The 18,232-nt window shown below is 41.5% G+C and overlaps 1 protein-coding gene across 1 annotated transcript in view; it reads right to left on the bottom strand.

The window, feature by feature from the left end:
• Positions 1–15,909, bottom strand: part of LOC143291054 (uncharacterized) — a 52,321-nt gene extending 36,412 nt beyond the window's left edge. The window contains exons 1-5 of the mRNA XM_076600639.1: positions 15,774–15,909; positions 13,110–13,192; positions 9,484–9,598; positions 8,339–8,498; positions 4,218–4,464 (exon numbers count right to left, since the gene is read on the bottom strand). Of these exons, the coding sequence (XP_076456754.1) occupies positions 4,218–4,464; positions 8,339–8,498; positions 9,484–9,598; positions 13,110–13,131 (544 nt within the window). The 5' untranslated portion in view covers positions 13,132–13,192; positions 15,774–15,909. The remainder of the gene's footprint in view (positions 1–4,217; positions 4,465–8,338; positions 8,499–9,483; positions 9,599–13,109; positions 13,193–15,773) is intronic.
• Between the last annotated feature and the right edge of the window lie 2,323 nt (positions 15,910–18,232).

Below are 18,232 nucleotides of genomic sequence, written 5' to 3' on the forward strand. Positions count from 1 at the left end.
CTACTGATAATGACAACAGGGAGGGTTTGGAGGCCAGCATGGCTGGGGACAGGCCGTCACAGCAATGAATACACTATTGATAATGACAACAGGGAGGGTTTGGAGGCCAGCATGGCTGGGGACAGGCCGTCACAGCAATGAATACACTATTGATAATGACAACAGGGAGGGTTTGCTGGCCAGCATGGCTGGGGACAGGCCGTCACAGCAATGAATACACTACTGATAATGACAACAGGGAGGGTTTGCTGGCCAGCATGGCTGGGGACAGGCCGTCACAGCAATGAATACACTATTGATGATGACAAAAGGGAGGGTTTACAGGCCAGCATGGCTGGGGACAGGCCGTCACAGCAATGAATACACTATTGATAATGACAGGGAGGGTTTACAGGCCAGCATGGCTGGGGACAGGCCGTCACAGCAATGAATACACTATTGATAATGACAACAGGGAGGGTTTGCTGGCCAGCATGGCTGGGGACAGGCCGTCACAGCAATGAATACACTATTGATAATGACAACAGGGAGGGTTTGCTGGCCAGCATGGCTGGGGACAGGCCGTCACAGCAATGAATACACTATTGATAATGACAACAGGGAGGGTTTGCTGGCTAGAATGGCTGGGGACAGGCTGTCACAGCAATGAATACACTATTGATAATGACAACAGGGAGGGTTTGCTGGCTAGAATGGCTGGGGACAGGCCATCACAGCAATGAATACACTATTGATAATGACAACAGGGAGGGTTTGCTGGCCAGCATGGCTGGGGACAGGCTGTCACAGCAATGAATACACTACTGATAATGACAACAGGGAGGGTTTGGAGGCCAGCATGGCTGGGGACAGGCCGTCACAGCAATGAATACACTATTGATAATGACAACAGGGAGGGTTTGTAGGCCAGCATGGCTGGGAACAGGCCGTCACAGCAATGAATACACTATTGATAATGACAACAGGGAGGGTTTGCTGGCCAGCATGGCTGGGGACAGGCCGTCACAGCAATGAATACACTATTGATAATGACAGGGAGGGTTTGCTGGCCAGCATGGCTGGGGACAGGCCGTCACAGCAATGAATACACTATTGATGATGACAAAAGGGAGGGTTTACAGGCCAGCATGGCTGGGGACAGGCCGTCACAGCAATGAATACACTATTGATAATGACAGGGAGGGTTTGCTGGCCAGCATGGCTGGGGACAGGCCGTCACAGCAATGAATACACTATTGATAATGACAACAGGCAGGGTTTGGAGGCCTGCTTTCCTGGTGAACCTTTTGTCGCTTGCAGAGCAAGAAGTAGGTCATATGATGTCATGGGCAGCACACCACCGTCACTACAGAGCGAGAAGTAGGTCATATGATGTCATGGGCAGCACACCACCGTCACTACAGAGCGAGAAGTAGGTCATATGATGTCATGGCAGCACCATATGATGTCATGGGCAGCACACCACCGTCACTACAGAGCGAGAAGTAGGTCATATGATGTCATGGGCAGCACACCACCGTCACTACAGAGCGAGAAGTAGGTCATATGATGTCATGGGCAGCACACCACTGTCACTACAGAGCGAGAAGTAGGTCATATGATGTCATGGGCAGCACACACCATGACTGGCTCTTCTGAGTTAGTGCTGCCTTTGTTTGGACGACATTACGGCAGAGTTGATAAATGGATCAAACTGAATACGTGATGGCAGAGATGCGACAAGAAACATGCTCAAAGTAAACATAGAAGACTAAAGCAAATAGTGAGTGCAATTATAAAACCAAATACACCTTCTAAAATTGCAAGAACAGTCACTGGAAATGTCCAAAATTCTTTCATCAGAACAGCAATTTCCACGATGATATTTTAGCCTTTTGGTGACCCGAAAAAACAAAGAATGGAGACGCGGATTCACATGGGGTTCTCACTAAAAATAACCAGGGAGCCTTCACGAAAATCAGACTACTGTCTGCAAACCCTCTCTATCAACAACAAATAATGAAAGTACCAATAATTATACTTTAACTCATTCTGCCCCACAGCCACATGCCAGCTACAACTCCCCTGGACCAACACTACATCAGACCACTGCAGTGGAGTGATGGCCTAGAGGTAACGCGTCCGCCTAGGAAGCCAGAGAATCTGAGCGCACTGGTTCGAATCACGGCTCAGCCGCCAAAATTTTCTCCCCCTCCACTAGACCTGGAGAGGTGGTCTGGATGCTAGTCATTCGGATGAGACGATAAACCGAGGTCCCGTGTGCAGCATGCACTTAGCGCACATAAAAGAACCCACAGCAACAAAAGGGTTGCTCCTGGCAAAATTCTGTAGAAAAAATCCACTTCAATAGGAAAAACAAATAAAACTGCACGCAGGAAAAAATACACACACACAGAAGAAAAAGGGTGGCGCTGTAGTATAGCGATGCTCTCTCCCTGGGGAGAGCAGCCCAAATTTCACACAGAGAAATCTGTTGTGATTAAAAGAAATTAAAAAAACCCAAAAAAACCCAACAACGACAAAACAGGGTGGTTCACAAAAATGGCGAAAATCAATGGAGAATTGTTCATTTAATCAGTCAAACAAAGCATTGTTTTTATGCTTTTGGAATCCATACATGGTTCAGCTTAGAATGCCAACTGTACCAAGAAAGAATGAAATAACTTAATAAGCTAGAATAGTGTGTTGGTACGAGAATACCCATACCTGGTCCACAGAGGAAGTAATCATGGTATGAATTAACCATTGCCTAGAGTAGAATGAATTAAAAAAGCACTTAATAAGCTAGAACAGTGTGTTGGTACGAGAATACCCATACCTGGTCCACAGAGGAAGTAATCATGGTATGAATTAACCCTTACCCAGAGTAGAATGAATTTAAAAAAAGCACTTAATAAGCTAGAATAGTGTGTTGGTACGAGAATACCAAAACCTGGTCCACAGAGGAAGTAATCATGGTATGAATTAACCATTACCTAGAGTAGAATGAATTAAAAAAACACAAACAAACAAAAAACCAGCACTTCTGTTTTTTCTCTCAAACAGCTCAAAGTGCTTCACATGCGCAGAGTTCTTTTTTTCTTTTCTTTTTTTTTGCTGCCCCATCATCTGCACCATTTCAATGGCATTACTTCTCACGTCGCTCATTTTGATTCCCTCATACACGATCACACCAGAGTTCGTCCGCCACAGTTCCAGCGTCGGCAGTCCACAGGGAACTAGCGATGTTAGGTCGCAAGGAGGACCACACACCAGAGGAGACCCTGCGCTGCTGCTGAGTCACTTCGGTGGTGTTCAGTGGTGCCTGTTCTCATTTAACGCACTTAGGACACCACCTACTAAGCCCCCTACTAACGACAATAATGGCTTTGTTGCGGAGCCAGACTGAGCGAGCGTCCCTCCCTGAGTGGAGACTGCCACCACATCCCTCCAACAACAGCCCACCATGAATCTGCCGACACTGACGACATTGACAGGACTCACCCCAAGCACGGAAGTTGAGGGGTATCGAAACTGAGGTCACCGTGAGAACAGGGCATGAAAGGCCACAGACTCTGAGACTGTTTTGTTTATACTGATGATGATGAAGGACTGGGGAGGATGACGATGATGATGATGATGACGATGTTGCTATGGAGGTCCATTTTGGTTTGCGACTGCGTGACAAGGCTGTACTCTACGCTTCCTGTCATAATGACATGTGCAGAGTTCATTGACTGTAAATGATGAAATAATGAAATAAATCCATTTACACAAGCTTGAAACAGATATCATGACACAAGTTGTATGACTCACTCACACACACACACACACACACACACACACACACACACACACAGAGCATGAATACAATGCAGTTTGGAACAGTGGTGGACAAAGATATCAGTACTGCTTGAATAGACTGTTCATATCTTATCAAAGACTTTTAAAGAACTTAACAAAAAGGCATGCTGTTTTTACTACATCTTCTTTTCTTTTATGAGGCAGACTCTGACCTTAGGGGTATCACCATCATTTTTCACAAACTCAGAGAAACAACAACAAACTTTTAAAAACCTGCACAAACCTGTCCATCCCACCATCCATCGCCCCCAACATGGAAGACATCATCGTAGCATTTACATGCACTGTTTTTGTTATTATCATTACAAATATCATTACGATCATCATCATGATGGTCATCATCATCAGTCATCACTACCATCATGATCACTCACAGCGTGTCTTCCCGTCAGGAGTGGCAGGCCTGCCCAGTTTCTGGGCGTACTTGGTGGCGTACCAGACCCTGAGAGGGGTTCCGGCAGGGATGTCCCGCGTGGTGTTGAAGTAAATGTTGATGCCCAGCTGGTAGGCCATGCAGTTCTGCTCCTCCGCACTGCGCGCCACCTGCACCAGCGCCATCCAGTTGCAGTGGTTCTCGCTGGACGCGTCCAGACAGATTGTGTTGCCGTCAGGGGACAGAATCTGACCGTGTGGACAAAAAACATTAACAGATTGTGTTGCCGTCAGGGGACAGAATCTGACCGTGTGGACAAAAAACATTAACAGATTGTGTTGCCGTCAGGGGACAGAATCTGACCGTGTGCACAAAAAACATTAACAGATTGTGTTGCCACCAGGGAACAGAATCTGATCGTGTAGACAAAAAACTTCAACAGATTGTGTTGCCGTCAGGGGACAGAATCTGACCGTGTGGACAAAAAACATCAACAGATTGTGTTGCCGTCAGGGGACAGAATCTGACCGTGTGGACAAACCCCTACAGATTGTGTTGCTGTCAGGAGACAGAATCTGACTGTGTGGACAAAACCCCTACAGATTGTGTTCCTGCCAGGGGAAAGAATTTGACAGTGTGGACAAAACCCCTACAGATCGTGTTGATGTCAGGGGACAGAATCTGACAGTGTGGACAAAACCCCTACAGATCGTGTTGCTGCCAGGGGAAAGAATTTGACAGTGTGCACAAAACCCCTACAGATTGTGTTGATGTCAGGGGACAGAATCTGACAGTGTGGACAAACCCCTACAGATTGTGTTGCTGTCAGGAGACAGAATCTGACAGTGTGGACAAACCCCTACAGATCATGTTGCTGTCAGGGGACAGAATCTGACAGTGTGGACAAACCCCCTACAGATCGTGTTGCTGTCAGGGGACAGAATCTGACTGTGTGGACAAAAACCCCTACAGATCGTGTTGCTGTCAGGGGACAGAATCTGACAGTGTGGACAAAACCCCTACAGATCGTGTTGCTGTCAGGGGACAGAATCTGACAGTGTGGACAAACCCCTACAGATCATGTTGCTGTCAGGGGACAGAATCTGACAGTGTGGACAAACCCCCTACAGATCATGTTGCTGTCAGGGGACATAATCTGACAGTGTGGACAAACCCCCTACAGATCGTGTTGATGTCAGGGGACAGAATCTGACAGTGTGGACAAACCCCCTACAGATCATGTTGCTGTCAGGGGACAGAATCTGACAGTGTGGACAAAACCCCTACAGATCGTGTTGCTGTCAGGGGACAGAATCTGACAGTGTGGACAAAACCCCTACAGATTGTGTTGCTGTCAGGGGATGGAATCTGACAGTATGAAAAAGAAACCCCCCAAAACAACCCCAAACAACAAAAGCAAAAAAACAGAGTAAAGTATGTTTCAGCATGGACTGAATCTAGTTCTTGTGGTGAAATATTTAGGTGACTGAAAAGCAACTCTTGGTGATGCAGTCGATTCCACAATGGCAATTCGACTTCCGCTTGACATGTGCTGAATGAGAAGTCTGATACGACTGGCTGAAATTTTGAAACATTAAATGCTCGTTCACCATGACAATACTGGGTCTTCCGCACTTTGTTCACCTGTGAGTGTCCATCTTCAAACATGATCCCAGCGAGATGGGAGGTGGAAGGGGGGAGGGGGTTGAGGGGGGGACAAAAAGAATTTTCCTTCTGACTGTGGCATTTTAAATATGTGTGAGTGAAACAGCGTAGCAAAAGGCAGTCAAGCGTCAAGAAATCCCCCTCACAAGAGTCCTTACCTTCAGGATGGTTGTTCAACAGTCTGTTTCTTTGTCTCTCTCTCTCTGTTCTCTTTCCCCCATCTCTCTCTCTCTCTCCTTTTCTCCCTTTGTTTAACAGGTAACCAGGAACTGATATCTGTGTGTCCATGAGTGAGAGCATGATGTGTGCCTTTTGTTCAAATTGTTCTTTTCATGCTTGTCATAGTACATTAGTGTTGTTCTTTACAATGGGTCTTAGTTGACATAGGAGTCTCCACCCCTTCCCACCCCTATCGTCACGGTCAGAAAAGGCCTAATGTTAAATCATGGTCAGAAAAGGCCTAATATTAAATCATGGTCAGAAAAGGCCTAATATTAAATCATGGTCAGAAAAGGCCTAATGTTAAATCATGGTCAGAAAAGGCCTAATGTTAAATCATGGTGAGAAAAGACCTAATGTTAAATCATGGTCAGAAAAAGCCTAATATTAAATCACAGTATCACCGTCAGAAAAAGGCCTAATATTAAATCACGGTCAGAAAAGGCCTAATATTAACAGAGTTCAGCTAACCCCTCCACTGCCATGCCTATAGAATTCAGGGACACAGTGACGTCACTGATGACATCAAAAGAAGAGAAATAACTGTGGAAGGGTGAACATTCACACATTCTGATTCAGAGTGGTGTATCTCCTGACCATTTTCTGCCTTTATGGCTGACTGTTCTGGTTATTGATTAATGACTTTATGGCTGACTGTTCTAGTTATTGATTGATGACTTTATGGCTGACTGTTCTGGTTATTAATGACTTTATGGCTGACTGTTCTGGTTATTGATTAATGACTTTATGGCTGACTGTTCTGGTTATTAATGACTTTATGGCTGACTGTTCTGGTTATTGATTAATGACTTTATGGCTGACTGTTCTGGTTATTAATGACTTTATGGCTGACTGTTCTGGTTATTAATGACTTTATGGCTGACTGTTCTGGTTATTAATGACTTTATGGCTGACTGTTCTGGTTATTGATTAATGACTTTATGGCTCCGCTGTGATGTGAGGTAGTTGGCACCATACAGGCACTGTGTATTACACATGTGCTGTGTCATGTAGTCCACACACATGAGCTGCTGCCGGCGGCTGCCGACAGAGACAGATGGAGAAGGGAGGTTGCGTCTGCGGTCCTCAGGCTTCCCCCAACGACTACTTTGTAGTTATGGGCCTGAGGTGACGTGAGGTGAGGCTCAATGTTCTGGTTATTAATGACTTTCTGGCTGATTGTTCTAGTTATTGATCCATGACTTTATGGCTGATTGTTCTGGTTATTGATTAATGATTTTATGGCTGATTGTTCTGGTTACTGATTAACCAATTTAATGACTTTATGGCTGATTGTTCTGGTTATTGATTAATCAATTTAATGACTTTATGGCTGATTGTTCTAGTTATTGATCCATGACTATCAGTTTATGACTGATTGTTCTGGTTATTGATTAATGACTTTATGGCTGATTGTTCTGGTTATTGATTTATGACTTCATGGCTGATTGTTCTGGTTATTGATCAATCAATTTAATGACTTTATGGCTGATTGTTCTGGTTGTTGATTTAATACTTTATGGCTGATTGTTCTAGTTATTGACCCATGACTTTATCAGTTTATGGCTGATTGTTCTGGTTATTGATTAATGACTTTATGGCTGATTGTTCTGGTTATTGATTAATGACTTTATGGCTGATTGTTCTGGTTACTGATTAACCAATTTAATGACTTTATGGCTGATTGTTCTGGTTATTGATTAATCAATTTAATGACTTTATGGCTGATTGTTCTAGTTATTGATCCATGACTTTATCAGTTTATGACTGATTGTTCTGGTTATTGATTAATGACTTTATGGCTGATTGTTCTGGTTATTGATTTATGACTTCATGGCTGATTGTTCTGGTTATTGATCAATCAATTTAATGACTTTATGGCTGATTGTTCTGGTTGTTGATTTAATACTTTATGGCTGATTGTTCTAGTTATTGATCCATGACTTTATCAGTTTATGACTGATTGTTCTGGTTATTGATTAATGACTTTATGGCTGATTGTTCTGGTTATTGATTAATGACTTTATGGCTGATTGTTCTGGTTATTGATTAATGACTTCATGGCTGATTGTTCTGGTTACTAATTTATGACTTGAAAGCTGATTGTTCTGGTTATTGATTCATGACTTGATGGTAGATTGTTCTGGTTATTGATTAATGACTTGAAACACCACTTCCTCTATTCCTGCAGTGTTTTTCTTTTTCTTTAATGGCAGTGACAGGGTTAAGAACTGAGACCTTGAGGATGAAGACGTGGTCGGGCGGGCAGTGACAGGTCTTCTTGGCCTCGAAGGGACCCAGCTGGGTCTTGTTGGAGATGGCCTCCATGGCCAGAATGCCCACTTCCCCATCCGGGTAGTCGATGACACCCAAGTAGTGTGGCACCGTCAGCCGTGCCCTGCACACACCACGTGACGCATCACATGTAATACACAGTGCCTGTATGGTGCCAACTACCTCACATCACAGTTCACACACAGTGTGACGCAGCACATGTAATACACAGTGCCTGTATGGTGCCAACTACCTCACATCATAGTTCACACACCACGTGATACAGCACATGTAATACACAGTGCCTGTATGGTGCCAGCTACCTCACATCACAGCATACACACCACATGATACAGCACATGTAATACACAGTGCCTGTATGGTGCCAACTACCTCACATCATAGTTCACACACCACATGATACAGCACATGTAATACACAGTGCCTGTATAGTGTATGGTGCCAACTACCTCACATCACAGCATACACACCACGTGATACAGCACATGTAATACACAGTGCCTGTATGGTGCCAACTACCTCACATCACAGTTCACACACAGTGTGACGCAGCACATGTAATACACAGTGCCTGTATGGTGCCAACTACCTCACATCATAGTTCACACACCACGTGATACAGCACATGTAATACACAGTGCCTGTATGGTGCCAGCTACCTCACATCACAGCATACACACCACGTGATACAGCACACATAATACACAGTGCCTGTATGATGCCAACTACCTACAGGGAGGGCTCTAAGCGCCTCACATTAAACTACATGTATACATACAATACTCAGATCATAAGGGCATGCAACTGCATGTGAAGACGTACATGGAAAAAAAAAATTATGTTATATAGGTTGTCTGTATACCATGACAACACGTGAGTACAGATTGCAAATATGAAGCAGTACACCAAAAAGCACATGTTTCTTGTTCTTGTGTTGATAAATTCTTTATTCTTGTTTTTGTTTTCTTTGCCCTGATGGCAGGATGTAAAAAAAAAAAAAGAAAAGAAAAAAGTTGCTAATTCCACTGCCCTCAAGAAAGACAAATCGTTCCCTTCTTTCTGCTGACTGCCCAAAGACACTGACTGACCGAGAGATTTGAGCTTTGAAATCTGAGGTGGACAGGCCAAGCATGGGACAGTCTTCTGTGACGTGGTTCTGGCCACAGACGTCACACTCTGCACTGAGGTCCATGTCTGTGTCCTCTGGAACACACAGAGCATCATAACATGTCACCTACATATGTGTCTTCTAGAACACACACACAGTGATACACTAAGTCATCAATACGTCAGTCACTTACGTGTTGTGACATGGAACCAGGTGTGTCTTTTGACATGCACGTGATTTTAGCAGTAAAAACTTCTTTTTTCACTCACTTCATATCTTTTGCTACCTTCAAGCATTTCTCCTGTTCATATGGGCCAGATGGCCTGCAAAAAGTGAATAAACCATTATTGTTATTGTTATTGTTGTTATTGTTAGTAAGTCATCAACATGTGTCCTCTGTAACACACAAAGCGTCATACCAAGTCATCAACACATGTCCTCTGTAACACACAAAGCGTCACACCACGTCACCAACATGTGTCCTCTGTAACACACACAGAGTGTCACACCACGTCACCAACACATGTGTCCTCTGTAACATACACAGTGTCACACCAAGTTACCAACACATGTGTTCTCTGTAACACACACAGAGTGTCACACCACATCATCAACACATGTCCTCTGTAACACACAGAGTGTCACACCACATCATCAACACATGTGTCTTCTGTAACACACACACAGTGTCACATTACGCCACCAACACATGTTGTTAATTTCTAAACCTATGTACTTGATGTGAATAATGTTTAAAACAAAAATTAAAAAAAACAAACCTTTAAAAGGCCTGTAACAGTTTGGTTGTCATCTTCTAAGAAAATAATTGACTAACTTCTCCAACTATAGATCTGCGAGAGAGAGAGAGAGACAGAGACAGAGACAGAGAGACAGAGAGAGTGTGTGTGTGGGGGGGAGGGGCACTTGGAGTGGGGGCTAAGGGGGGGCGGATACGCACATACACATGTGCATGCATGCAAAAAATGATCCATTCATGTGCGTGAGTGTCTGACACCTCCTTGACACGGACACTGAACTGTTTGACACCTCCTTGACACGGACACTGAACTGTTTGACACCTCCTTGAAGCTGACACTGAACTGTTTGACACCTCCTTGAAGCTGACACTGAACTGTTTGACACCTCCTTGACACTGAACTGTTTGACACCTCCTTGACACTGACACTGAACTGTCTGACACCTCCTTGAAGCTGACACTGAACTGTCTGACACCTCCTTGACACTGAACTGTTTGACACCTCCGTGACACTGAACTGTTTGACACCTCCTTGACACTGAACTGTTTGACACCTCCCTGAAACTGACACTGAACTGTTTGACACCTCCCTGAAACTGACACTGAACTGTTTGACACCTCCTTGAAGCTTACACTGAACTGTTTGACACCTTGAAACTGACACTGAACTGTTTGACACCTCCTTGACACTGACACTGAACTGTTTGACACCTCCTTGAAGCTGACACTGAACTGTTTGACACCTCCTTGACACTGACACTGAACTGTTTGACACCTCCTTGAAGCTGACACTGAACTGTTTGACACCTCCTTGAAGCTGACACTGAACTGTTTGACACCTCCTTGAAACTGACACTGAACTGTTTGACATCTCCTTGAAACTGACCCTGAACTGTTTGACACCTCCTTGACATTGAACTGTTTGACACCTCATTGACACTGACCTGTTTGACACCTCCTTGAAGCTGACACTGAACTGTTTGACACCTCCTTGACACTGACTGAACTATTTGACACCTTGAAGCTGACACTGAACTGTTTGACACCTCCTTGAAACTGACCCTGAACTGTTTGACACCTCCTTGAAACTGACCCTGAACTGTTTCAGTCCTCACGTTTTGAACTACTACCACTGTAAAGGTCCTCTGATTTTTATCACGTTCTACTGCAAATATTACAGTTGATTTACACCATAATACAGTGTGCTGAGCATGAATACACCTTCTTGTGGAAGTGAATCAGTCATACAAACCACTGTTCAATACTGATACTTTTTTTTTCTTTTCTTTTTACACTATATCTGAATGTTTTATACAAACCTGGGGAAGGCTGTCAAACTCTGATCAACACCTTGGGTTTATGTGACGATCTGGCACCTTTATATATATATATATATATATATATATATATATATCATGTTAAATTTGTTTTCACTGTGTAGATGTTGTGTAGTGCATAATTATGGATAAGTCTGCATGCTCTGACATCTTGAAACTGAAACTAACAGGAAGACAACAGTAGCTGTGGTGGCTGTTGGTAGTTCCAGCAGTAATCAAGTCAGTGGCACTCCATGAAAGGAGCTCAGGAAGGTTTGGCTTTCAAACTGTAGTATTTTCATGCTTTTTTCTTTTGGTTTACTCTCATCCTAGAGAGGAGTGGCCTGCCCATCATCGAAAGCCTGCTGATCCAGTGCCAGCTACACTGGACAGGACACGTTGTCCGCATGACAGACAGCAGGATCCCGAAGATGCTCTTGTCTGGCCAGCTGAAGGAAGGCCACCGTGAACTTGGAAGACCCTGAAAGCGCTTCAAGGACACCTTGAAGACAAACCTCAAAGCCTGTGACACAGACATCGCTTCCTGGGAAACTGATGCCCTTGACCAAGGATGCTGTGCTCTCGTGGGATAAAGACGTTCAAAAACAAGAGAACGCTGGCCATTAAGGAGAAACATGAGCGAAGGAAGCAGGGCTCAACTTCTGGAGACATTTTTCCTTGCAACACCTGTGGGAAGTGCTGCGCATCCAGAATCAGCCTCTTCTCCCATATGAGGACACACACCGACAGATAAGCCTGCCTGCCTACTCATCCATCAGTCCGACGGGAGACTCCAACTCTCATTCTTTCACTCTGCACTGAAAGGGGTGGTGGTGGTGGTGGAGGGTGGAACAGAGAAAGGGATGATCAGGAGGAAGAGGGGGTTGCTTGCAGTGATGCTTGTGTTTTGATCGTTTTCCCCCTTTGTTTACAACACGTGCTCTGTTTACAACATGTGCTCTGTTTACAACACGTGCTTTGTTTACAACATGTGCTCTGTTTACAACACGTGCTCTGTTTACAACACGTGCTCTGTTTACAACATGTGCTCTGCTTGCAGTAATGCTTGTTTTGATCGTTTTCCCCCTTTGTTTACAACACGTGCTTTGTTTACAACAAGTGCTTTGTTTACAACACGTGCTTTGTTTACAACATGTGCTCTGTTATGTGCTCTGTTTACAACACGTGCTCTGTTTACAACACGTGCTCTGTTTACAACGTGTGCTTTGTTTACAACATGTGCTCTGTTTACAACATGTGCTCTGTTTACAACACGTGCTTTGTTTACAACACGTGCTCTGTTTACAACACGTGCTCCTTTAGCCTCTGAGGGTAAGTGCTGGATAATAAAACCAAAACATACATGTACTATGCTTGTCTAGCATTACCCTTGTTAAGAAATAGGTCTTGTCTTTCCCTGCTATGGAAATTACTGACACTGCACTGAAGAAGAGATTGACACACAGGGAATTTGTCATCTGACTCTACTAACATGCTGAACACAGGATGAAAAAGATCCAACAGATGTTTTACCTTTCACTTTCAGGTCAGCCATGGGTGGTGGATTTGCTTCCCCTTCTCCTCCTGTCAGTACATTGCACACTGCCCCCTTTTCTCTGCACATTCAAATGTTGTCCACTTGTTTTGTTGTTGGTTTTCTTAACAAATAATTATACATTAGTAGTAATTCATTCAAAACAACATGCTGTGTGTCTCACTTGATATTTCGGTGTTTCTGTACCACTTTCCTCTTGATAGATTGATACATTACAATACATTACCAGTCTGTTTCTGTACCACTTTCCTCTAGACAGTAGACTGATACATTACAATACCAGTCTGTTTCTGTACCACTTACCTCTAGACAGTAGACTGATACATTTCAATACATTACCAGTCTTTACAGAGAAATATCACAGAACTTACATTTTTCTTCCCATGTGAGTGTGTATACTACAGAATTACTCAGCAGTATCACATACCACATTCTACCTGAATTTTGCTGCCCATTGATTTTGTCTGTCTCTTTCATTATCACTAATTAGACTTTGAGATACTTAATCAAAAATAAGTAGATCATATATCAATTAATATGGATTATATAATATAAAGTCAGCTGTATCACATACCACACTGAACCTTTATTTTTTTTCTACCCATTAAACTGGTTATTTGTTTCATGATTACTAATCACAGATACTATGAATAAAATTATAAAGATAGATAGACTGATAATCAGAAATTAGCAATCAATAATTTCCACAAAAGGAAATATTCAGCTAATAGTGTCATGGTGATGATAGTAGTAGTGGAGATGGGACTGGTGAAGTTACTTAATGGAACTCACTAAACCGAGTTAGTGTGAAGCAGGGCTCCAGAACTTGTAGTATTGTTGATCATTCTCAAAATCGGATTTGATAAAACTTGTAACAGGGCTTATTATACATGTAACAATAATAGCCACTAACAATCGCCCCTAATGCTTGCCGAACTAGATGTGTATTTAAATTTTAATAAACGACACAAGTCACAAGACAGTCCAAGATGTGTTGTTTACTGAACAGATCTGTGTTTGAAATAGTTTTTTGCAAGAATTAATTGTGGTAAACAAATTTTTTTAAATATATATATATATATATATATGCGTGTGTGTGTGTGTGTCACTGTGTGTGTGTGTGTGTGTGTGTGTGTGTGTATCAATTTTCCACAGTGCAAAAGGATGTTGATAATATTTATAATGACAGTGAGTGTGTGTGTGTGTGTGTGTGTGTGTGTGTGTGCGCGCGTGCGCATGTGTATGTGTGCGTGCGCGCATGCGTATGCATCATTGCATGTGTGTGTATTTTCTGTTTATTATTATCATTCCTATCATTACTACTACTACTACTACTACTACTAGCACAACTACAACTGTTGCTATTTATAATTATCATCACCATCATTATCATCATAATCAAATTATAATTAGAAGAATATTACCAATTTCTTATGTCAACCTCCAAAGCAACAAATGAACAATGCACAGAATTATTCATAGTGGAACAGACTCCAGGGCCCACCCTAAATGCCGTGGGCTGACAAATATGCTGGCTGCACTCACGACATGGTGACTGACTCCACTGGCACAACATGGAAGGTGCCATTGTGCAAATTTGGGGTGCAGGAACTCTGTGGCAGTGTGACATGGACACGCACAAAAAAATTGTGGACATCTGTGTGTGTGAGCACAAGTTCACCAATACTTTGAGTGTGATGAAAGGTATGAAAATTCCAAGACTTTACCAGACCTAGCAGTGTTCAACATTTCCATGACTTTAGCAGCCTTGAAACAGTCTTCCTATTATCCCAAGACTTTTTTATTTTTTAGACTTCCAATAGTCTAGCATTGTCTATGGCCATGTTGCATGTTCATCATGTCTGTAAACATGTGTGTTGTGTGTGTGTGTGTGTGTTATTCCATATATTATTTATTGTGTGATGAATCTTTCAATAAAACAAATGATTAACAATAACACAATTCATATATATATACTGATCATTACATTTATAAATATTGTTTTGACTTTGTCAGTGCCACTCTTTTGTCTTTTCTCTTCAAGAAGTGGACTGCTGTTGTGTCTCATAAATAACTACATAATAATCATTTCTTATTTTTGTGTAACCCGCTTATCTTATTTCAGTTTGACTGTGATTATTGATTTAAATGAATCTTTTCTTTTAATCTTTACAGTGCAAACCATCACATATGTATTCTTTTAAGAAAGAAAAAAAAAGAATATTTGGGCAATGTTTGATCTCAGATAACAGATGTTTTGTCAACTTCTTCTTAGTTTCAATCCACTGGCTTTGGTCCATCGAAAATCACAACTTCAACAACTTCTGTAAAAATAGCGGTGCGGGATGGATCAGCGTCAAGTCTGCTTTCATTCTGACACACGAACGTGTCTGTAAATAATTAAACTAAAGAATGGCATCTTTTAAGAATCAACTTAAGTCGCACGAAAGCCCATTAAAAAAATTACAGTTTCGCGAAGTCTTCGAAATCGAAACCGAAGTCCAACACCGCACAAGTGCCGATCTAAAAGCTTCATTACCTCAAAAAAGTCCAAATACATCGACCGGCAAAATGGCGAATGCGTTGAGGACAAACACTCATGTGAAATAACCACTTCACCGAAAGCATAATCAATTTCTCACCTGCAGATTGTAACCTTGAATATCTTTCCGATTTTCTAAACTGTATGACACTCAATGATGCAGATAATTTCATCTGCAAGAATTATACTTGCATCTGAAATTTGTTTTCTTCGTTTCTTCCAGGTCAGCCGTTGAAAATGACGTGCTTCCGGGCATTTTGTTGTCCCCCTTGACGAGGTACAGGAAATGAAAAGTAGGCTTGTCGTGTGACCAAGCGGGCCTATACACAACACTTTACATCCATTTACGTGCATTTACAGTACACACGGGGAAATTAAAGGTTAAGTGTATTGAAAGCCGCGTACACATTACTACGCAAACACATTCACAAGAAAAAATGTCTCCAGTGGAAGTGTACGGGAGTGATCATAATTTTTATTGAAACGTAAACGTCGTCTACAGTGTCCGCATTGTATTATGTTTACATGTTACTTCAGTTCAGTTCAGTTTTGGGGACGTTTATATGCCTTTCGACTTTTTTGTGCCCCAGTCAACAAAATATATTGATTTGAGTTGCCAGTACACTTGCTTAGGAGTAATAATAGTAATTATATATATATATATATATATCATTCATCATAAATGAATTTCAACTTGCTGATACTATTTACCTGTTCTATGAGATTTTTAAAAGTGTTAACATTGTTAGCCATCTTAACATGCAGAGGAAATGTATTCCAATAAAGCACAATTCTGTTGCTAAAACTTTTTTTTTTTTTGAATGTTAGTTCTTGTATACTTAATAAATAGTTTGTCAGTGGCATTCCTTGTTATATCCATGAAAGTTTTTTTGAAAAAGGTCTCTTTGTCTAGTTTATTAATATTATTGAGTATTTTATGTGTTTGTATTAAATCCCCTCTAATTCTACGAAATTTCAAAGATGGTAAATTAAGTAATTTCAGTCTTTCTTCGTATGTTTTATCCTGCAGTCCACTAACAAACCTTGTTGCCCATCTTTGAACTTTTTCAACTGCAGCAGATTGCTTTTTGTATAGCAGGTACCAAATAACATTTCCATATTCGAGGTGTGGTCTTACTAGTGTCTTAAATAATCTAACACAAGGGTCACTGTCCATATATGAGAGTTCTTTTGATAATCCCAAGTACTCTGTTTGTCAAATTTTAAATCATCATCAAATATAACTCCCAAGTCTTTTTCTTCTGAAGATTTACTTAAACTCTTCTGTCCATCTGTTAGTCTCATAATGTAATCATTCTGGGGGTTGTGCTTCCCAACATGTAATACTTTACACTTATCTGCATTGAAAAATAGGTTCCATGTGTTTGTCTATTCTGTTAGCTTATCTATATCTGTCTGTAAGTGTAATGTATATTTATGGCTGCTCAGGTTATAAATTTTAGTGTCATCTGTAAAGATTTTGCATGTGCTAATAACCATGTCTGGTAGGTCATTCATAAATGTTGTAAATAGAATGGGGCCAAGTACACTTCCCTGGGGGATACCGCTTAAAACTTTGGTTTCTGAGGAGTAAGTATCTTTCTTTTTGTTACATCTTGAAAACAAGCAATTCTCAAAGAGATTGACTAATACAGACTGAACGCTTTCAGGGCAGGAATTCTGAACTTCATGCAGTGTATTAATTTGAGACATTCCGAAAGATACTAATATTTATTTATTTATTGAGACATCTTGCTATAGCGCATATTCTTGAATCTCTATGTGCTTTACAATAGCACTCAAACATCCACTCAAACATCCCCATGCAAACATACACATATGATTTAAAACATAGGTAAGAGAATAATTTAAAAAAGATCATGTCATTGAATAAATCAAGAAATGTATCAGATATAAAAAGATAAAATGAAATAATAACAAAAATGTAGACAATAGAAAGACACACACAAGCACACATGCACATGGATACATACATATATACATACTACTACTACTACTACTACTACTACTGCAACTAATGATGATTGTGATAATTATGATATTAGCAACAACAAAAAAGAAAAGAAATACTAGAACCCATCTGAGAAAAAATTCGCTTACTTGAAAGTTGGGGTTTTTTTTGTTTTTTTTTTTTCATCTTTCAACTGTATGAGGCATTAGTAATTTTTTTTTGCTTTTCTTTTTCCCCCTATAATTTCACGGCATCTTTGCAAAGTTATATGCCAGCCGCTCCTTCCCCCCAAACCGTGGCTGTTATGATCTCAAGTTATTCTGATGATAATCTTGATTGTTGTCATGCTATTACTACTACTATTACTACTAATGCTTTTCTACAAACATGTTTATTCATTGAACATCATGCATTCTGTAGTGCAGAATCTATACTCGAGCAAGGCAAGAACTCAGTGGAGTGACTCGTGAAAACACAGACACATCAGGGTAATGAGATTAGGGTGAAAAACAAAGGTACATGCTTTTCTTCATCCAGCCCCAGAAAGAGAAAGAGACACTTCAGACATTTCTTCTTCTTGACTGTTT

Source organism: Babylonia areolata, chromosome 16, assembly GCF_041734735.1.
Source record: "Babylonia areolata isolate BAREFJ2019XMU chromosome 16, ASM4173473v1, whole genome shotgun sequence".
In the NCBI taxonomy this organism is placed as follows: domain Eukaryota; kingdom Metazoa; phylum Mollusca; class Gastropoda; order Neogastropoda; family Buccinidae; genus Babylonia; species Babylonia areolata.